General features: G+C 43.8%; 1 protein-coding gene across 6 annotated transcripts in view; it reads right to left on the bottom strand.

The window, feature by feature from the left end:
- Nucleotides 1-23565, bottom strand: part of TTC27 (tetratricopeptide repeat domain 27) — a 676116-nt gene that overhangs the window by 543191 nt on the left and 109360 nt on the right. For all 6 annotated transcript variants that reach the window (XM_088474427.1, XM_088474426.1, XM_088474429.1 and 3 more), the window contains one exon: nucleotides 11429-11609. In XM_088474427.1, the coding sequence (XP_088330553.1) occupies nucleotides 11429-11513 (85 nt within the window). In that variant the 5' untranslated portion in view covers nucleotides 11514-11609. The remainder of the gene's footprint in view (nucleotides 1-11428; nucleotides 11610-23565) is intronic.

Raw genomic sequence — 23565 nt, 5'->3', positions numbered from 1 at the left:
TGAATTAAGAATTGTGTACTAGTCAATTATTAGGAAGAGCATTGTATACTAGTAACCTCATGGAAGTTTATATATTAAATCAGCACGCTGTTTAGTCCGACTATTGCAAGTTAAGGCCCGTATTCAATTTGGAGCGAAAAGTCAGTTTCCGCTTGTTTTTGGCGGAAACTTTTCACCGATGTCTTTTTCGTCTGTTTGACATTTACCCCTTATTCAATTTGGAAGATTTTCTGCCTAGGCGGAAAGTCAAAGCAATGTAATAGGCGAAAAAGTTTCGCCTACGAATGGGAGGCGGAAAAAAGTGCAGAATTGGGGTTTTGGGGTGCAACGTTGCGGGAACCCCCATGCAGCCTTCAGACAGTCCCCCAAAGGTAAACTGTGTCAAAAAAATAAAAACTTAAGGACCTCCCAAAAAATTACTTTGAAAAAGGGGGCGAAAAAAAATAAAGTTGGGGTACAAAGTTAAAAACTAGCGAACTTGACTCTGGGGGGGTCCCCAATTATGCCCCAAGTGTTTTTTTGATTGCAGGTGCTTGCGGCAGGTGTATTTTTCACGATCTTTACAACTACACTTTAGCAACTTTTAAATATGCAGACCCCCACTTTCTAGTACCCCAAATTTGATGGGAATAGTTATTTTCAGAAAAAAATACACCTGAATACTATTCTGCACCATGTATTGAAAAACGCTATTTAGCAGCTATCGAGGCCGTTTAAAAACCTCAAATACCTTCAGCAAGCCAAATCGGGGGTATCATAGTGAACCCCCATGTCAGAGCATCTTTTGGGGGGTGTCAGACTGATTTCCCCAAATCTGACAGTACTTTCCGCCTGTTTCAGTTTCCCTGGGTGCAGTTTTCGCGTACTATCATATTGAATACGGGGTAAAGCGTGCACGCGCACGATACTTTTCCGCCTGCCAAACAGGCGAAGTAGGCGGAAAGTCCGGGCCGCGAAAAAGTATCGTGGCTCGGCTCATATTGAATACAGCTCTAAGTCGGAGAATGCCGGGTCTTGCGACTTAAACTGGGTGTTTAGTCTCGAGAACCGGCATTCTCCAACTAAAATGCCAACCGCGAGGCTGTTAGCTCCGCGCTAAGCCGGAAAATAGCGTCGTGGCCGGCACTTTAGTCGAATTTCTCCTCGCACCCTATGGAGGGAGAAATTATTCAGTCGACCTAATAATGCACTGAATTGAATAGCTCCGGGACCAACTTCCCAACACTATTCAACTCAGCGCTGAATTGAATGTGGGATGCACTAACACTGAAACTTGGCAGAGGGCTGTAAGCAATTTTCAAACAGAGAGTTTCTGAATAGATTTGCTCTGAGCTTTAAAACAAGCAAAGCAGTATAGCTTACTATCCTTTTGACAGATTAAGCTTTTATCAGATATAGTTCTATAGTCTTACACATCTGAAAGTACACCCTAAGCATCCAATAATATAGGAGATTTCATTCCACAACAGAGAGAGTTCTTGATTCGTAAACCTCGGTGGAAGAATGATAATGTAGCTCTCCCAAGTATAAAATATTTTGAAGGTCAACCGTCCTTTATCCAACATGGTCTCTAGCCAATCTATATTGAATATATGGAACAGCTTGTCTTTAAAAAGGCCCAAAGTAAGTTGAGTAGGGTCAATCTAGGTTTGTAATACGGTCTTTCATGCTGCTACCCTGATGGCTAAAAGTAATTTCCTACACTATGTGGACAAAAGTATTTGGACACTGATAGCAAATAGATCAACGAGATTTTATTGATGTCAGTACTTTGTAGGTCCACCATGTGCAGTGATTACTGCAGACTTGGCAAACTGTCCTCAAGTTCCTGGACAATAGCAGGCGGTATGTTTTGCCATTCCGCCTTAAGTACAGTGACCAAATGTGACACTATGGAAGGTTGAGTCGGCCTAGAACACACAAGTCGCTCCAGTTGGTCCCAGAGGTTCTCAATGTGGTTAAGATCTAGACTGAACTTTCTGTATGCCAGTCCAGCGTCGCCATGGAAACTTGACAGGTGGCATTTTCCTCCTAATAAAAAACATTTGCAAGCGCATGGGCCTCCCTACGAAGTGTTCTTGTTGAAACCTCCACATTAGTGACCATTTGGAACTCCTGTGCAATAGTGTCCAATCACATTTGTCTACATAGTGTACAACCCAAGGAATAATGCCAAATTGTTGCCCATTTACCAGAAAAGTAATTGACTAAATAATCTATAACAGATTGTCTGAAATGAAACCAGAATCTCAGAAAAAGTGGACAACTCCAAACATAAATGAATATATCTCCTTGTGGTGTATGACATCAGCACATGCTTGTGAGGTGGACATTCCTGCCAAAAACTGTCTGAGGTGAAAAAAATGTTTCATGCAAAAGGATGAGAAACATCTCCTGATATTGAGCTGTGGAAAAAGATAAAGAGGAGGAGTTAAGAGTCTTAACAAACTCCTCAGAGGAGAGTGACGGGAAAGACTGCAACCACTGGCTCATGCCAGAGCATTTCTGTGATCCTGATGCTATATGGTCAGAATCATATAGTGTGTACGCCCGATAACGTATGCACGGCGGTCGTTCATCGCATAGTCCCCATCTGCTGTGCTGAACAGCAAATGGGACGATGCGATGAATGATGCCATGTTGCTAATTGCAGCATGGAACAATATATTGCGCGGTTGTACACCGGATCGTGTAGCGTGTATGGCAGCCGCGATATATCATTCCATTATGTTGCGCCGTCGCTGGGTACACACATTGCATAGTGTGTACAAAGCTTAAGAACTTGCATACAAATATCTACAATATATCCAAACACGCATGTATCACAGGATAGTGGCGTGGTTTTAGCTAAGTACATATGAGAAGTTACATAGAAACATAGAATTTGACTGCAAATAAGAACCACTTGGCCCATCTAGTCTGCCCCTTGTCATGTATCCTTTTGGCAACTTCAACTCTAATTGCTTCTTACGTCTCTTTAAGGATATTCTTATGCTTATCCCAAGCGTGCCACTGTTGGATTTTGATTGCTGCAATTTCACCAAGGCCATTTCCCATTCCAAATCAATAAAAAAATTAGAGAATTAACCCTGTTCATGTCTGCTTGTATGTGTAACAAACGATTGCAGCAGACACATAAGATATGTAGATGTGACCATGCTCATATAGCGTTAATACGCCATGCAGCACAATATGCCTGGCGTGCTTGAGCCACCAGGTCCCGTGCAACTCTGCTAGGTTCGGGCGTCCTTTTTTTACCAAAAATTATGCAACTAAAACGCAACAGGAGACTGCGCTGATTAATTTGATACGCAACATGAGTTTGTAAACGGAACTTGACATGGAAAAAAACTGCGGCTGCTGTGTTGTAGCACTTTGCATGCCGATTCAGAGACTCAGTCACACACAAATATATAAGTGTCGCATATTAAATTAATTAGCACAGTATTCTGGTGCCTCCTAGTCACATTGCATTGCGACTTAGACGCATTTTCAGCAAAAAAAAAAAGTCTCACAATACCAGGCACGCTGAGAGGGGCTGTCTGGCGCAACTGCAGCAAAGACGAGTGAGGACACATCTATCAGGCTAGGCCTACCAAGGTATGATAAAAGAAGATGTCTCCACCCCTTCAACCCCACCAAAATGGTAGAAATAATTTGATATATTAATACAATACAATTCAGATGTATACGTTTTCGTAGCTGAATACCTAAATTAGTAATATGGGTATTAGCCCAAATTAAGAATAAATGACATATCCTCGCAGATTTGGAAATCATGGGATGCAGATAGAGATCCGTAGATTTAGCCAAGTTCATCTCGAACCCAGAGAGATACTGCAATAGTCCCTCAGTTTTTTCTAATATTAATGATAGAGAATAAAACGTCATCAGCAAATGCTGACAATTTCTCTTCAGTAGTGCTGGCAGGTGTGCCCTGAAACGAAGGTCAGCCTGCCAAAACAAAGGATCGACAGACAAATTAAAGAGGAGGGTTGACAAGGGACAGTCCTGACTGGTTTCCTGTTGCACTGTGATTGTTGCGATTTTAATAGACATGTTCACATTGTTATTTAGAATGAATAGTGTGGCTTGATGCAAAGATAATGGACCCCTCTTTGGGTTCCTTAACAACTGCAGACATGCTGTCTTGTCCTGTGTTCAACACATAGAACAAAAGTGCATTTCCATGCTATACCGTATTTATTGCTAACATATGTAGATACATTTTGTTAGACTCCATGCCCATGAGACAAAATATACGTATTTACATTTGAATACATTTCTGTAGAGTTTCCTTGCATTGCTGGACTACTGTAAACTTTATAAAGAACAATTATGAAGGGTCCTGGAAGTAATTTTTGTAACCAGCTGCAAGATTTGTTTTGGTGCACGTTAGTGATGCATTTATATTCAGAAAGACTGGACACACCAGTGCTTCTGCAAAGATGGTAGCAAAACTGGTGTAAATAAAAAAACAAATAAAAAAAGCAAGCAAAAATGATATATTTCTGCCCTTATGTGGAGCTTGAGATGCGTGATTGGCTGCTGTAACATATGCATCTGGTATATGTCAGGTAAGACTCTTGCACCAATCAGTGTCAGTGGAATGTTTACAAACAGTAAACTGGCATTTGCACCTGCCCCTGACCGTACAATTCCCAGGCTTATGTGTGGGTTTTTTTCCGGTCTACATGTGTATGCAATTGTGCACACATGCCCTGACTGTACATGGCCTACATTTACAAAAAAAAAAAAACTGCTTAGCCATCAAAACGCACACAGGCATGAGGAGCATCATCACACAAACCTGCATGGATGCATATGCGTGCACACACTGTTCTGTGCATGCACAGTGCACATGAAAGATATACTACTCCATTTGGGGTAATACACTGTTTTGTGCATGCACAGTGCACATTCATGCAAGACATGCCACTCCAATTGGGGTAATACTCACCCTGCATCAGTCCCATTATAACCGGAATCGGTATGTAATGCCGGCATTAGGGATGCCTCCTGCCAAAATACCGACAACGGCATCCCGATGGTTGGTATCCCAACAGGGGTCGGACAAGTATACTTACCCTCCCCCCCTAACCCTCCCTTCTTGTAGCCTAACTCTAGCCCTTTCCATTAGTGTCTAAACCTCAGTCTCCCCCTTCATGCCTAAACCTAACCCTCCACCCTTAGTGCCTAACCCTAACCCCCCCCCCTAGTGGTGCCAAACCCTAACCCCCCCAAAACCTACCACTAACTCCGCTATGGTACCTAAGCCTAACCCCCTGGCGGCTGACATCTAAGATGCCCTGGACTATAAATAGTATAGTATAAATAGTATTTCAACGCCTATCTTAAGTCCCGTGTCAGACTTACAGCGTCGGGACTCAAACCGGCGGCATGCCATCCAGCCAGTCTGCTAACTACATCCCATTATAACCAATGGGATATTAGCTTGCAATAACCCAGTTTAGTCATACCAAAGAGAGCAAACATTTTCATTAGTGGCTACGAATTGCAGCAGATTTTCTACCTCATCTATCATTGCATTAAAAAAATGCACAGCTTTTACGGCTTTCAGGGACTAATTGTCCAAACATGCCAATAATAATTTATACAACACAAAGTAATAAGTACTAACCATGAAAATAATACAATAGTTATACCCTAGTTAGTAGGCTAAAGTGCATCACTCTTTGACTCACTATGTCAGCCAATCAATTTCTTGCCATATATCTACTTAATGTTTCCAATCCCATCTAAGCCAAAGTAAATTGATGCCAGCAACATATAGAAGGCTTTTTTTCTATATATATACACAGATCAGTAAATCATATTGTAAAGTTTGACATAAATCACACTTTAATCTCTCCTCTAGCGGCCGGCTGACGTCACTGGTGCTGAGAAAGTGCTTGCACACATGTTTCCATCTATCTCCTCTCTCTGATCAGCACACAGTGGAATATGATAGCAGAAAAGCCTTCATTGATCAATCTCTCTATTTAGAGGCCACATGGTATAATCCAATTTAAAATGAAAAGCATAGAAACAGTTTCTTAATATATATATATATTTTTTTTTAACAAGAAAACAATATACGTATACACACACATACACAGAGATGAGTAGGAGCAGTCTGTAACAGAATGCAGTTATTCTCAGCACAAAACAACAAACAATAACTTAGCATTCCACCTGGGTGTCATTGGATTTTATTGTACACAGAAGTCCATTACTGCACAGCATCCATGTCTGTGATATCACATCAGTGGGAACTACTTAATGCACCTTACCGTACAATGCTGGTCTGATAACTCAATAATGAGCATCATGTTTACAGACCTAGATCTTCTACATCACTTGCCTTTCTATAGACATTCACTGTTATTAGCACATAATAAGGTTTAAAAGATCCATTATATTTACAAATAAGATCTGGATATGTGATACACCAGTCACAGCAAGTGCTGTGCCTTCAGCATGGAATTAAAGGGATCCAGGATGAGATCACACTAAGGCAGTGTTGGCTAACCTTGACACTCCAGCTGTTATGGAACTACATAACCCAGCATGCACTGCTACAGTTTTGCTATTAGGGCATGCTAAAACCGTGGCAGGGCATGCTGGGATATATAGTTCCACAACAGCTGGAGTGTCAAGGTTAGCCAACACTGCACTAAGGGGTAGATTTACTAAAATGCAGTTGTAAGAGCCGCACATTGTTGGCATCTTTGACCAATAGTTTTAAAGGGTTGGGTATGGGATCCAGACGGTCAGAATACAGACAGCTGCAATCTGACAGTCAGAATCCCGACAGAATTTGGTAAGTACCCTAATGCTCCCCTCCCGCTACCTAACCCTAACTCTTCCCCTAGTGCCTAACCCTAACCGTCAAGATGTCAGCGGTCGGTATTCTGATCGCTGGCATCCTGACCATCGGGATACCGACTACATCCCTTTTAAAAAACAGCAACAGGAATAAATGCTAAACCAGGCTTGTTGAGCCTTTATGCTCATTGCCATTTTAAAACTATTAGCGTCTCTGACAGCCCGCTCCCTAGTAAATGTACCCCTAACTGTTAAACAAGAATATAACACAAACACTGGGTTTATTACAGTACATTTAAATATGCTGGCCCCCATTTTCAAGTACCCCAAATTTGCTGGGATAAGTTATTTTCTGGAAAAAAATACTCCTGAATACTATTCTGCATCACGTATAGAAAAACGCTATTTAGCAGCTATTGAGCCCGTTTAAAAACACCAAATACCTTCAGCAAGCCAAATCGGGGGGTACTATAGTGAACCCCCATGTCAGAGCATCTTTTGGGGGGTGTCTGGCTGAATTCCCCAATTCTGACAGCACTTTCCGCTTGTTTAGGTTTCGCCGGGTCCTGTTTTCGCGTACTTTCAAATTGAAAACGGGGTAAAGCGGGCACGCGAGCGATACTTTTCCGCCTACAAATCAGGCAAAGTAGCCGAAAAGTCCGGGCCGCGAAAAAGTATTGCGGCTCGGCTCAAATTGAATACGGCTCTTAGATGGTGATTTCTGCAGGGACATTATGCATGCATATTGCTCACTCTAACCATTGAGTGACATCTAAGTGTTCAGATTAAAGGGCTTTAAAGCAATTCTTATGTCCCTAGTATTTATATCTTTCTTTATACCACCTAGCCAGCTGCTCCCCTGTACACAGCTTCTTTATACTCCATCTTGTACACTGTCCACTGTAGTCATTAAAGCAACCTACAGTATAAATTATGAGTCTTCTGCCGTCCCCTTGGAGAGAGGACATTGGAGGTTGATGGGGTAAAAAAATCAGGGTCACACCCCACAACCTGACTTAGATCTTGGGGTGAGTAACTCATATGGGCAGCTATACCCAGCAATCCGTAACTAAAAACAAAACAAAAAAATCACAATAATAAAAAGTGCAGTGCCAAAGTAAGAAAAAATGAATTAATCCAGTAAAAAAAGGCGTCTCCAGCATTTCAGCTGGTAAAAATGCTCCTACCTAGCCAAAAGGACAGGGAATAGGCAGTGATGTGCAAAACAAAAAAGTGAGAATACCCTGCAACGTGCCATAATCCTTCAGTGATTTTCAGACACCCCCAGGTCGCTACTTCAGGGGCACACTGTTCTGTTGTTTCTTGCTGTAGGTCTTCTGGCCAGAGGACTAAGGCAGTCTGTCCATTATGGGGGGCCCCAACCATACCCTCCTAAACAGAGCTACACAATACCAAAAGCCAGAGAAGTGGCTCACTGTGTATCTTTTGTTCTGCTTCTCTGCAATGTCCTCCAAATACACCCACCCTTTAAGGTGCCCACACACATAACGATGTCCTCACGATACGATTTTATGGCCAATTTCCTCATGAACTTTCACGGGAGCTCCGTTGCCGTCGTGATCACGATTTGGAGTTAAAAATGTCCAATCTGACTAGAGATCTATCTTGCAGCCAATGCATTGTATCCCAGATTGGCTAATCTGCCCTACAGCACGGCAGATCAGAAGATGCGATATACGACGAGCGGGGACACGCATCAACATCGTGCTCGTGAGTATAAACTCACGATCTGTACTTTTTTTACCCGATTCGTCGTCACAATTCGTGGAAATCGGCCAAATCGTGTAAAATGTCGCTATGTGTGTGGGCACCTTGATACACTTCCAAGCATGTCAAGAAATACTCTCTTACTCTGTTCTGCCAATAAATTTAGAACTCCGTGCCCAGTCTGAACAAACTCTGCCCAACTTCTAATCTTTTAAGCATTCCCTTAAAAGATTCATCTCCTCACAATTACCTACCGCAACCCATTCTAAATCAACTTCCTGCTTATGGTCCACCTGCACCCTCCAATCATTTTCCACCACTCGCTTAGTCCTTGTGTGTACATCACCGTTCTAAGAATTTAGCACTCATAAGCACGACCCCCCATCTCCTATCTTCATGTTCTGCTTACTGTGTTCTGAAATAATTGCTATTTTCGCATGTCTTTTTTTTTTTTTTTTTACTAATGTGATTGTTTGTTCGCTATGTATGCTACAATTGGTACACTTCTATGCTTATTTGTTCTATTTTGTAAACCGCCAACTAAAATGCACAGCAGAATCTGTGGTGCCTGATAATCATTAATAATGATGATACAAATTATATAATCCATTAAGGCATCATACCAAGGACAATAATAAAATTCACTATGGGGCCCATTCATCATTGTATATTTGAAGTATTATCTTCGGGGGTTAACCACAATTAAGTTACACCTGTATGTATTAAGGAGGAACTACAGCCGGTATCTCCGATAACTGCTGTGACCCCCAATTCCAGCTGGCAGCCACAGCCCCCATAGGTTTCTATGGGGGATGCGATGCTGCCAAATTTACCAATATTGGTCCCATAGCTAATGGGCTACACCACGCATAATTACCCGGCGGAGGGGGTTCCGAACCCCCCCCCCCCGCAATGGCGGCTGTGCATGTGTACAGTCTGACTATGCATGCGCAGCAACCAAAGCAGCTCTCCGGAGCCTGTGTCCCTGATGATACATCCGGGCGATAGGATCGCATATTGCAATGCGATCATGGGCGGTAATGTCATGTCCAGATGGCATTGCAATAGCAATCATTAATAAATGGAGGTCTATATAAGTGAAAAATTATAAAGTACTACTAACTACGAAAAAAAATACCTAATACACATCTTGAAAATATACTCAGTTAAGAATGAAACACGTTGATCTGATCCAAGCACTCTGCTACACATGGCATCCAACATTAGAGAGACTTTGCTCTGCTTCCCTTGCTGCTGCCAGTATTCTGTAATAGCACGCAGGGCTGCACTACGCTCAGAGAGACAGCCGCGGCTCAAACATCACAGGGAGCTCGGTGAACCAGCCTACACTTGGAAGGAATGGCGGCTTCTCAGCTCTCATACCGGCCAGTGAGAACTTTGTGGAATATGTGGAAGCAGAACAGTGACACAAAAGTCTAGTAGAAGCAGCGTGCATCAGACCACAGTCGCTGTTTTACTGATCATTGCAACATTACAACATTGTCTAAACCAGTCCCACAAATAACAGCCTGCATTACCAGAGGACATTTTGGAGGACTTCTTCCCCCATAACAACGGATCTAGCAGATACTTTGAAATGATCGTATTAATTGGGACTACATATGTTGTTTAAGTTGTCATATGTACTTCCATGAGAATGTGTTATTGTACTGGTAATATTGGCCCTCATTCAGAGCCGTTCGCTATTTGCGGTCGTTCGTTCAAAAACAAGGGGTGGCTAGTCAAATGATCCGTTCGCAAATTGCAGTCTGTTCACACCTCTAAGTCTGAACGAGCGAGCAAAACATACGCTTGTTTATTTGATAAAAACGCCCCCTGGCCGCTCGCACCATACGTCATGTCCGCTATTTATTTGATTAATCGAGTACATCGTACAGCGCATGAACTGCTCGCTATTCTTGTGGTTGGTTTTTTCAACCGCTATTTTGCGAGCAGTTCTGAGTTTAAAAAAACCAAGTGACGTGGTCAATGACGCTGCTGGATTAATTATGCACACCCTTAAAACGCCCGTTTTGACCTTTAAGCACGCCTGCGTTCGAATTCCACTCCCCCGTTTTCAAGCACCTTCCCCTGTTACCACCCACATACGCCTCATTCTGTCACTCAAAATAGCAGGCACTCGCTATATAGCGTACAAACGATTTTCGGCCGCACTGACTGGTTCGCGCATGCGTACTTTAATCCGTACGCATGCGCAGATGTGCGAACATCGCTCGGAACGAGCGTACTGCCGCTAACGAGCGGCTCTGAATGAGGGCCATAGTCTCCATGTTGGGTTCTTACTTTTTACAGGTGCATTATACAATATAAATCATTACTTTCCTGTATTCTGGTAATAAGGCCCTGATTCAGAGATGGATATTATGCCAAAGTTTGCACAGTTGGACAATGTTTTCTGTACTGCACATGTCGCACATAAGTCGGAAAGTGCATGAGTCGCGATGGCTTACCGACAGTAGCCGTATGGAGTATTTTGACGCAAAATGATTGACAGTCAGTAAGCGTTTATAGGGGGTAATAGGGGGATATGGGGACTAGTTAAACTCAAGTGTGTCGCAAACATTTTTTGGGCGTGATGGACATTCTTAACAGCCATAGTGTTGCTCAGAAGTCTGAGTGTGCGACCGACAGTCCGTCTTTCAAAACAAACGGCAGATAAGACACACAGCTGGTGGGTGTCTCTGCACACATTACAGCGGATGCGGCATTAGAATGAATTCCCAGTTCTGCTGCGTACAAAGTCGCTGTCACGGCGGGATTAGCGTCCACCTTTAAATATGGCCCTATGTCACTAAATTAAGTCCTACACATTGTTAAAGGTCCAGTTCACAGTTACAGGTGCCGTCCTTACCAGCATTTGCTTTTGCCTCATATTGCTGTTTCTGTGATGTAACTTGGAAGCCCCTGAGCACATCTAGCTCCAGAGTTGCCCACATGTAGACAAAAGTGTGAGCACCAGCACAAACGGGAAAAACAGGCGGGTCAGTGAACGGATGCTCCTTGAAGGTGTCTTAATAATAATCCTGGGAAACCTGCAACATAATGTAAATAGAAGCAAAATAAATACTGAGTTGTTATACATAATGCACATTCAATCTAATATTGTTAAGGTGCATAGTCCTTTTTTAAAATGGGGTAATTCCGTGTCAAGTGAACCAATTATGAAAATTGTCCCCACTTGACCATCTCCGATTTTGATGAAATTTTGCATGAAGGTTGGTATATAATGTATGTAGAACTAATGCTGGTAAAATTTCAGTTCACAGTATGCAATAGTAGTGGAGTTGTAGCTCTGGTAGTGGTGGTAGGTGAAAGGGTCATCGACTCCGCGGTGCACAATCAACAATGTTCGAGTAATTGCTGTGGCAGATCTATGAGGGCAGAAGGTGTGAAAGTGCACATGCTTATACAACCTATGATGCCGATTTCAAAAATCGCTGCCCCAAGGCTTTTAAAAAAAAAAGTACTTTTTTTGACAGTATGAGGCCCAAAAATCCATAATGTAAAATTATTTCTGTAATTCAGCAGCCCATATCTCTAAAGGAAAACATTATTTTAGTATGACATTAGTATAGCTAACTATCCAAGTGGACACCATCACAATCATAAAATAACAGACTTTACTTCCTGTGATAATGTCATCTAAAATTGCTTTCACAAATCGCGAGTTAAATTTTCCGCCATCTTTGAAGTCCAATAGCAAAAAAAAAAGCATAACTGATTTTCTTGAAACCACATTCATTAAAAAGAGCAGACTTTAAACTACAACATAAAATTTTTCTGGATAGGCGTTTTGCCTCAGAAGGGAGAAAACAGGCTTTAAAATCAGGACAATTTCAGCTTACGCAGTACTTAATATTATGGACAACGAGGCATGTTTTAATGGCTCTAACTATAATGCAATGAGAGTTTAAATCTTGTAGTAGGCACAGCTATACAACTTTTAGTGCTCATATGAAAAATATTTTTTTGGACTAAGACTAATTTTTTGTTAAATTAAGATGAAAGCTATCAAAAAAAATTGGTCAGGACTACTTTGACAAGATTTAGTTTAAATTGTTCATTTGCAATAACACTTTAATGGTCCATGGTGGCTTTGCCACTACCACTTCCTAAAGAAATGGTAACCGATAACGCCCGATAGCCATGTAACAACAGCCACGGGTGGGTCTCTTTCCCAGGATCCCAAGCCTGAAATTGGGATTCTTTTCCATAAGATCCCAGGCCTAAAACTGGGTGCCTTTGCTAAGGATCCAAAGGATGATTTTGCGTATCTTAATTGTTTCAAAGCCAGAGCTATTGCTTGATTAATTCATAGCAGCAGAACATTTTTTTATCAATGCTCAACAATGTTTCTGACAATAGTCTATATTGTTGTTCCAATGCGTTGCAGAAGGTGCAAGAATCTTAGCCATAATATGCTAATTTGCAACCCAACAGGAATATTTCTCAGTGGTCAGTAAAATGATTGAGCACCATGAGGGTGCATGAAACCGACTAATGAATCATGATGCTCATCAGAAGTTTCACATATGTTCCCAATCCCCCACTTGATGTCATAAATACATGCAATGTGACCTAACTTTAAAGCCTGTTTTCTCCCTTCTGAGGCAAAACGCCTATCCAGAAAAAATATATGTTGTAGTTTAAAGTCTGAATGTTGTTTAAGAAAATCGGTTACGCTTTTTTTTTGCTATTGGACTTCAAAGATGGCTGAAAATGTAACGTGCGATTTGTGAAAGCAACTGTAGATGACATTATCACAGAAACTAATACTGCTTTTATACCTAAATTCCGGATCTGACCTGGAGGTTGGAACAGGGGGCATGATTCAGACCCGTTCACTAGGCTGCGTTCACACGTAGCATGCCGATGTGCACAAACCATTCCATGTGATCGCGAAGCGATCGCCCCTTGTACATAGACGCCTCGCGTTTGTGGGTGGTGACAGGGGTTGGTCGATGAAAACGGGGGAGTGGTGGTGCGAACGAAGGCGTGTCTGAGTGTCTTAACACCATTTCAGAGGCGTGTACAATTAAGACTCAGCATCATAATACACATCACATGGCTGAATTACACACTGAAGCACTCGTAGTGCTTGCGGTAGGGTATGGTCAGCCACAAGTGCTGTGTATGGGACCGATGTTACTCTATGTTACTGATTGTTGCAAACACTTCCTGGAGATGACGTGTTTCACTATGAGAAAGTGGGCGTCTTAAGATAGGCTGGTGGGCATCTAAATACACACCGCGATTGCACGCCAAGACATAGTAGGCGTGCTAATGCCTTGCCGTGCGATCGCGGGATTTGCATACTTTGGCAGCGTGCGAGCGGGTCTGAATCAGGCGCAGGGTTCCAAACTGGATCAGACCCGGAATTTAGCTGGCACCGACCCAGGATATTCCCAAGTCGGCGCCGTTACCACCGGAGCCGGGTCTGCAGTGACTCGGCTTTTCCGGCGATGAAGTGGATGCTTGGAGATGATGTCATCTCCAAGCGCCACTGAAGCCGGCCAATCGGCATGCATGCGGCACGATCCAGGTCATAGTGACCCAGATCACGCCGTTTACACTTCAGGGTTTCATGGATTATTCCGGTGTAAAACCCTAAAAGTTACCTGGGTCACTCGACCCGGAAATCCAACCCTGTCCCCTTTTACACCAAGGAGCTACCCGGGTTAACCCTGCAATAACCACAGTTTTAGCGCTTGTGTAAAAGGGGTATAAGTACGTTTAAAGTCTGTTATTTTATGATTGTGATGGTGTCCACTTGGATAGTTAGCTATACTAATGACATACTAAAATAATGTTTCCCTTTGGAGATATGGGCAGCTGAATTCCAGAAAAAATTTACACTATGGATTTTTTGGCTTACTTTGGCCTCATACTATCAAAAAAGCACTTTTTTGTAAGCCTTGAAGCAGCAATATTTGAAATCAGCATCAAAAGTTGTATAAGCATGTTAACTTTCATAACTTCTGCTCTCATAGGGCCGAATTCAATTCAGTGCGATGTTGAATAGCCGCGGGAGGGAGCTCCCACAGCTATTCAATTCAACACACTGTTTGCCTGGGATGTGAGGAGAAATCTGACAAAAGTGCCTGGGCACGCAGCTGTTTGCCGGCTTAGCCTGCACTTTAGTCAGAGAATGCCAGTTACCGCGCCTTAACACCAAGGTTAAAACGCGAGAACCGACATTCTCAGACTTAACCCATTCCCGACAAAACAGGGAGGTGCGAAAAGAAATCCTTTAGCCGCCCAAACAGCGTGGTGTATTGAATAGCTTTGGGAGCTCGCTCCCACAGCTATTCATCATCGCACTGAATTGAATTCGGCTCACAGATCTTCCACAGCAATTACTTGAACATTGCTGATTGTGCACCACGGAATCGGTGACAGTTTCACCTACCTCCACTACCAGGACCACAACTCCACTACTATGCATACTGTGAACTGAAATTTTACCAAAGTTGGGTCTACATATATACCAACCTTCATGCAAAATTTCAACAAAATCGGAGATGGTCAAGTGGGGGCCCCTGGTCCTGGACATGGAATGACCCAATGTTGTCCTATTTAAATGAATGTTGTTTATCTACATGGTGCCAGAAGTAAAACACCTCAAAAAAAATTTAAAAAAGGGGCTTCGTTATTTAATTGATCACAATAATTTTTCGTGGAGTAAAAACAGGATTTTACCGGAATTCATTTATTTTTTCGAGGAATTCAAGTCCCCTCCTTTTTTTCCATTTTGGTCGAAAACATGGAGGATCCGGGATAAGTTCCCGGATCCATGTGTTTTCGCGTGTGCCTCCGCAAAAAAACGGCACTTATCAGGAGTTTTGTTTCACCTGCCTACGGACAGGTGAAAAATAGAAACAGATGGTGGCGGCTTCCTTTCAGCAGGCCAGCACACGCTGCTGTGTGCTGGGCTGCAGTGAGATGAGGGAGACTGCTGCCGCTGAGCAGCAGTCTCCTCTCCTCTGGGGGGGTGCTATCACACTGCTGGATCTGCCCCTGGCTGAGGGGCTCATAGAGCCCCTCTCTTCAGCACAGCCATTTGTAAAAAAATAATAATTATGCGAGGGGCGTGGCCATGCCTCTTGCAGTTAGGCAACGCCCCCTGATAATTTCAGAGTCTTTGGAGTTAATTGAATTAGCCTTGGGAGTAAAGTGTTGGGAATAAATTAGCCAGTGATAAAGTACCGCGGCTAATTGAATTCCCCCCATGTGATATTTTCTGCAATCAGGAAGTTCCAAGAATCCTCCATTACAGTCCAAATTTTAAGGATATCAATGGTTGAGCACAAGTGACTTAAATCAGCACCTTAGTCAATTACATTTAACCATCTGGGCTCAAACATGGATATCCTTAAACCCTGGACTGTAATGTGGGTGTTTGGGAACCTCTGCCATAAGCATCAAAACTGCCATTTGAACATGAAGAATTTTTCCCCAGCAGTCTACTTGCAACACCACCACACTACCTAAAGCACAATGGGGGAGATTCAAAAGAGTTTATTAGGCGAACTAAGTAATGGGCACCCAATGTAGCAATTCAATTGTTTTGGGTGCCCATTAATTATCGTGATTGTCAATTAGACCAGGTTTAGTTGCGTAAAATATCTAAACCGGTTTAAAGTCCCGGTTACTGCACCCAAACAGCAGTTTGGTGGCCCAAAACTAGGATTTATCGCACATTTGTCCTCACCATCTCAGGAAGGTGTGAGCAGAAATGTGTGCAGCCGTGGCTATTCACGCCCGAACACAGCAACAATTTAATTGATCTGTTGGGTGCCCATTAGGATAGTGCCGTGATAAAAACAACTGAATCGCCCACCAATGTGAGAAGAAAAGGTGATGACTTTTATTAAGTATGACAAAGAAAGAAAGCAGGTAGAATTGGAAAGGAACGAAGACGACCAGATAATTCACCATGCTATGCAAGTAACCGTTTAGAATGATATGAGAACTTTAAAAGATATGTAAGTGGCATGGATGAAAGGACAGCAACATTATAAAGTTATACATCACCACCTCCCTGTCTCTTCTCAGATCTAAGGGGCATATTCACATATATTTATTTATAGTGAGAGTTTTTAGAAATGGAGATGTTACCCATGGCAACCAATCAGATTCTACATAACATTTAAATAGCACTTTCTAGAAGATAATAGCTAGAATCTGATTGGTTGCTATGAGTAACATCTCTACTTCTAAAAACTCTCACTTCAGTAAATATACCCCTAAATGCAGCGTACACACTAGATGATAAAAGCGAAAGATATGAACGATAACTATATCGTTCATATCGTCAAGTGTGTATGGTCTGAACAACCAATGAAGCGAGCTCTAGCGGGTCGTTAACGATATCCCCAGTCGACTGTACATACAGTTCAATCTGAGGATATCATTAACGATGCCGGGCTGCCGGATGCAGCATGGCCCCGCCCCACCCCACCCCCCCCTGCCGTCGTTGCCGGCATCGGCAAGTGTGTATGCTCCACCTGCCAGGTCCGTCGCTGACGAGGTCGGCTCATGAGGTAGGTGAAACCTTGATAACACAAGGCCAAAAAAAAATAAATACTAAGCTCAATTATACAAGTACTTGTGCTTATTATTGTGCTTATTTTAGGAAATAATATATTGATGATAATATAGAGGTTATGCATTTATTACAGAGTGAAAGACTTTATGCAGTTCAGCATTCAGACATGAGTGAGAATGTAACAGCCTCCGATTTTGAAGAACTGGTGAGTTCTAATGCCGGGTACACACTGGCTGACATATCGGCCATTCAATTGCGACGGCTGACGTTGTTCACAGACATATCACGTTGGCTGTGCAGCTCAGCCCATGGCAGTCTGCACATTGTGTGTGTCAGCCAACCACCCATACACTTGCTGCACAGTCAGTCGGTGACTGACATCACAACTGAATGGGCACATTTAAATACCTGCCCAGTTGTGACGTCAAGCATGACACATGGAGCCGATGATTGGTAACTGTGTATGCAACATAGTTGCCTACCCTCCCGATTACTGCGGGAGACTCCCGGGTCGCTGTGGAGTCTCCCGCTGCCCCGCAAAGCTAAATAAATCCCCCGGATTTTCTAGTCCCCACTGCCCAAAATATGAACTGCGCATGCGCGCTTCCGAGTGGGACGTGGCGGGGGCTATCGCAGAATACACAGCCAGCAGGGAGAGGAGTGTGCATCATTACAGTGACAGCTCCTCCCCCGGGTGCCAGTGCGGGGCCAGCTTCCTGTGTAGTAGTGTTTCCTGCACTAAGTCCCAGTGCACCTGACACTAAAGTGCTGCTGCTCGTCTCTCAGAGCGGCCGGCAGCCCCGCCCCCGGGCTCACATGCACCTCCGGCTCCAAGCCTTAAACATGATAGAAGCTGAGCACTGGAGCCAGGCAGACCCCACCTGCTGCTGCACTGCACTACCAGGGAAGAAAGAAAGAGAGAGAGAGGTGAGTGTGGGCCAGACGCAGGGCTGTGGTGTATGTGTGACAGGGAGGTGGCTGGGGTATGAATGTGTAAGAGAGGTAGGTGAATGTAAGAATGAAGTGGCTGGGGCAGGAGCATATATGTGTAGGGTAGGTGGCTGGGGCAGGGCTGAGGTATATATATGAGTAAGGTGGCTGGGGCAGGGCTGGGGTATACTGTATGTGTGAGAGTGAGGTGGCTGGGGCAGGGCTAGGGTATATGTGTGAGAGTGAGGTGGCTGGGGCAGGGCTGGGGTAAATATGTGAGAGTGAGGTGGCTGGGGTATACATATGAGTAAGGTGGATGGGGCAGGGCTGAGGTATATATATGAGTAAGGTGGCTGGGGCAGGGCTGGGGTATACTGTATGTGTGAGAGTGAGGTGGCTGGGGCAGGGCTGGGGTATATATGTAAGAGTGAGGTGGCTGGGGTATACATATGAGTAAGGTGGCTGGGGCAGGGCTGGGGTATATATGTGAGAGTGAGGTGGCTAGGGCAGGGCTGGGGTATATATATATGAGAGTGAGGTAGCTGGGGCAGCGCTGGGGTATATATGTGAGAGTGAGGTGGCTGGGGCAGGGCTGGGGTATATATGTGAGAGTGAGGTGGCTGGGGCAGGACTGGGGTATATATGTGAGAATGAGGTGACTGGGGTATATATGTGAATGTGGGAGAGGTATGTGAATGTGGTAGGGCTGAGGTTAATGTGCGTGAGAGGGAGTTGGCTGGGGGAGTGGGACCCAGACATGACTGTGATCCAGGTCAAGCAGGTGGAGCCGCAAGTCAGGCAGCAGCTGTCCGAACCTGTGTTGTACTGCTGGCCCGGTGCAGAGAGGACGGGCTGCCAGGGCCCTGCATATGGAACTGGACCAGCTAGCGAGCAGCTCCGTGGCCTGGCCGTGGACGGCTTTGACTCAGTTGTTACAGCTCTGGTATGGAGAGTGATAGCGAGGAGGATGTTCGGAGCAGGAATGCCCGGTCTCAGGGTGAGTGCTGGCACTGCCCCCTGTGTGTATAGGCTGTACTTGTCCCCTGCATGTATAAGCTGGCACTGCCCTCTGTTTGCTCAAACAGGGAAGGTATTAAAAATATATTTTTTTAAGGACTCATTTTGGTTTAGTCAATCAGTGTCACATACTGGGACCGATTCTGACTTGTACACAGTGGCCGTGATCACGTAAATTAGCGAATTTTTGTGACTGCACATGCCACCCATACACAAACCCCCCACTGGCAGCCTGCTGCACTTAGTACTTTAGTTTTCACCTTCCACTACAGGACACACCCGTGTGGCGAGAGATACACCCATCGGTAAAACATGGCACACCCCCTCAACGGCTCGCCAACGGGCACTATGTGCTATGGGTTGTAGTCTCCCTGAAACTAGTTTTCAAAAGTAGGCAAGTATGGTATGCAATTACTAACAGTGACGTGCGGTGAGGTAAATGGCTGGGGAGGCACTGGCTAGCATCAGAGCCAGATTTACACATACATATATGAACCCGAGGGTTCATGTGGGCAATGAACAAAGGTGCAGCAGTATATAGTGCTGGAAATTTGGTGTGTTTTGATCAGGCGTGTGTGGACAAAGTAGACAGGGGAGGCAGTGCCTCACCTGCCATACACTTTTTACTCCAGAGTTTTGACTATAAAAATGTATTGAATAATACAAAGAATATTTATAATATTTTCTTTCATTTTTGTTATCACCTTTATAGTCAAAACTTTGGAGTATACCTAAGTATGACAGGAAAGGCTCTGCTAACCTGCCTCACCTGACCGCACATCACTGCTTACTAATCGTCACATAGGACGGCTGATCCGTTGTTCTAATGTGTATCCAGCTTAAGTCTCTGCATTTAATAGAATGCGACAGGATGCTCACTGTGTTCGTCTGTATATTTCTTTTACAGAGATTTGTCTGTATTGTCCATTTTGTCTCTGATTGAATTATTGATTATTGTTTTCTTTTTTTATTTTATTATATTGAAAATCAATAAAATATACTTGATTTAAAGAATGCGACAAGAGGCAAAGTCGCTAGAAATCCACCAGAAGCACTCCTGACTGGGTACCAGTCGAAGTATGATTTTTTTGCTGTCAAATAAATTATACCAGTCATCAGATGTAATAGGCTGTGACTTGTAAAATCACCAGAAAAACTCGCAAAATAAAAGAGGTGCCAGTGAGATTGCTCAAACTGCATACAATGTAGGCTGTCTACATAATAAACAGCCACATTAAACATATGTATTACTTTATCAATAATTAATACTCAATTACGGGGCTCCAAAATATGATAAATATATTGATAGGCCATCATTTTATAATTTATTAGTTGAGCAATAATGGTAAAAAATAAAAAACATTTTTCCTTCTGTCCAAGCCTTATGGGCTTTGCTGTATTTGAGTTGGTATATAAGGTTTTGAAAATTAGTATACAGCCAACTCCTGTGCTTGTTCTTCTTCATGATTACCAGTCAGATATGCATAACTCAGACAGCTATATTTTGGGCCATATTATCAAAGCTACCAAAACAGCTATAGCCTAAAGCTGGCCACACATCTAAAGATTATCTGTCCAACCAGCCAACTAGTTGATTGGTTGGAATGAAAATCTGGTAAGTTATGAAAGCAAATGACAATCAGCAATTTGCTCCCAAACGCCGGAAATTGGAAAAAAACTGTTGTTTGAACAAATTGTTTAGATCAAACATTTAACAAACTTGTCTGAACGACCATTTTCATCTGTTTTCTGGCATTTAGGAGCAAATTGCTGATCATCATTTACTCCCATACGTTACCGGATTTTCATTCCAACCAATCAACTAGTTGGCTGGTTGGACAGATAATCTTTAGATGTGTGGCCAGCTTTATTCTGAAAATGTCCCCCGACGCCCATCCCTTTATAGAATTCTTCACTATACATTCTTAATGGAAACCTTTATTGTTCTTACTCTACGTCTGCTTCCTCGCCATTAATGAAATGGTTTAGATGGCATGAGTACACTTCCGACGTTGAGGGGGCAGATATACTGTTAATACTTGACTCCTCCTCTTGATTGTAATTCATTGAGCTGACCATGTGTCTTGGTTCACTCTTGCGATTTAATTATGTACTGTACCCTTAACCCCTCCCCAGCTCTCCCTCTTATCTCCTCCTGCCCTTTTCTTGTAAAATATCACTAAAAAATTAATGATGTTAAAAAAAAAGAACATTTTAAATTATGAAGAAAATAATATAGTTTTATGTGGGATGTAGTTTGGAAGCCAACGGTCTAAATCCCGACCGCCGGCTTCCAGACGTTGTAATCCCGGCGTGGTACTAATGACAGGCGTTTAAATCTAGATGCCTGTTATTAACCAGACGCCGGAAGACCGACGCCCGGCATCCCGATCGAAGCGATGCCGGACGCAGACAGCCGAGGGTGGGGAGGGTTAGGTTTAGGGCTCCCGGGGGGGACTTAGAGTTACCCCGGGAGGTTAGGGTTAGGCTAGGGGAAGGGAGGGTTAGGGTTTGGCGCCCCCGGGGGGGGGTTAGGGTTAGGCACCCCCCCAGGGGACTTAGGTTTAGGCGGCGGGGAAGGGGGGTTAGGTTTAGGCACTTAGAGGGGGGATTAGGGTGAGGCACTTAGAGGGGGGAGGTTAGGGTTAGGCACCCCTGAGGGAGGGGGAGGGTTAGGGGGGGGAGTTTTATGTTTATTGAGGCCATATTAATGATAAAAGTACATCAGTGCTGGCACTTGCAGTGCCACAATGTTTGTAATATTATTGGTACTTTAATCATCACTGAATATTGCCCCGAATATAATAAAAATATTACTGTCCACATAATTTAAAAAATAAGAGTTATAGTAGACTTACCTTTGTTAACTCTTTTTCTTCTAGGTCCATAGGATCCACAGGAACTGTCTTGGGGCATATGGTTGGAGTGATCCAGGCACCAGTCAAAAAGCTTTCAGCTCCCAAAATGCCTGGTCCTCCTCCACATATACCCCGCACCCAGCTACAGGCATTCAGTTTGTAAACAAGCCCAAGGCAAGAGAAGGAAAGTGGAGAGGGAAGTACAATTTACACTAGAAACACTCTCACAAAGATGAGGGAAGCAGTGACAAGAATAAACAGATCCCAACTGAAGCCAGGTGCATCAGGGTGGGTGCCCTGTGGACCTAGAAGAAAAAGAGTTAACAAAGGTAAGTCTACCATAACTCTTATTTTCTTCTTCAGGTTCCATAGGATCCACAGGAACTACCTTGGGGGTATCAAATGCATACAATTTGATGAAAGTGTGGACAGAAGACCAGGTGGCCACCTTGCGGAATTGTTCAGCATGTCTAAATGCTTGAATGTGCTTTTACTGTGTTAGGAACAGGGAGATCAGCCTGCATATGAACCTGAGATATAGTCTTACGCAGCCACCGAGCCAGAGGCTGCTAGTTAGCTGGCCAGTCTCGCTGGTGAAAACCATATAGCACAAACAGCACATCTGTTTTCCTGATAGAGTTGGTACGTTCCACGTATATACATGGAGGGCTCGAACCACATCCAGGGAAGCTACACCTATGGAAAGGTCTGAAGACTGGAAGGCTGAAACTACAATTTCTTCATTCAAACGAAAACGGGATACTACTTTTGGAAGGTAACCCGCCCGTGTACGAAGGACAGCTGTATCTTGGTGAAAAATAAAAAATGGGCAGCAACAAGAAAGCGCTGCCAAATCAGAGACTCTGTGAGCTGAGGAGATAGCGAGGAGAAAAAGTGTCTTCTCTTTCAACCACTTGAGGTCCACTGTGTCCAAGAGTTCAAAGAGATGAGCCTGTAGGGCCCTGAGAACCAAGGATAAATCCCACGGTGCCACCGGAGGGTGGAGGACACCCTGAAAAAAACTTTCTAATATCCGGCAGGGGAGCGATTCTACGCTGAAACCAATCTGACGGCGCAGAAACCTGAACTCTCAAGATGGCCAGGCGGAGACCGAGGTCTAATCCAGCCTGGAGAAAAGCAAGAACTCTGAAGACCCTAAAAACTTTAGGATCACACTCTCTGCGGGAACACCATTGAAAAAAGAAATGCCAAATCCTGTAATAAATGCGGGCAGAGGAAGGCTTTCTTGACTGGAGCATCGTCTGAATCACAGAACTAGCGAAACCTTTGGCTATTAAGATGGAAGACTCAAGAGCCATGCCACCAAAGACAGACGAGGTAGGTCCGGATGTAGGCAGGGACCCTGCGCTAATAGATCTGGCCATAGAGGAAGTGGAACTGGAGTGTCTATGGAGAGACACGTTAGAACCAATGGCGCCTGCGCCAAGAAGGAGCTCTTTGTATCACCCTGCCACCTTCTTGCTTGAATTTTCTGAGGATTCTTGGAAGGAGGGACATTAGAGTAAATAGGTCTGCTAGCCTGAAGTCCCACCTTACTGCCAGGCCGCCCACAAAGGTGGCTGACCGGTCTCTGGCCTTTGACCCATACCGGGGGACCTTGTGGTTGTGACGCGA

Source organism: Taudactylus pleione, unplaced genomic scaffold, assembly GCF_031769625.1.
Source record: "Taudactylus pleione unplaced genomic scaffold, aTauple2 ptg000154l, whole genome shotgun sequence".
NCBI lineage: Eukaryota > Metazoa > Chordata > Amphibia > Anura > Myobatrachidae > Taudactylus > Taudactylus pleione.
The sequence above is the reverse complement of the archived record's forward strand: the minus strand, read 5'-3'. Positions and strand labels throughout refer to the sequence as shown.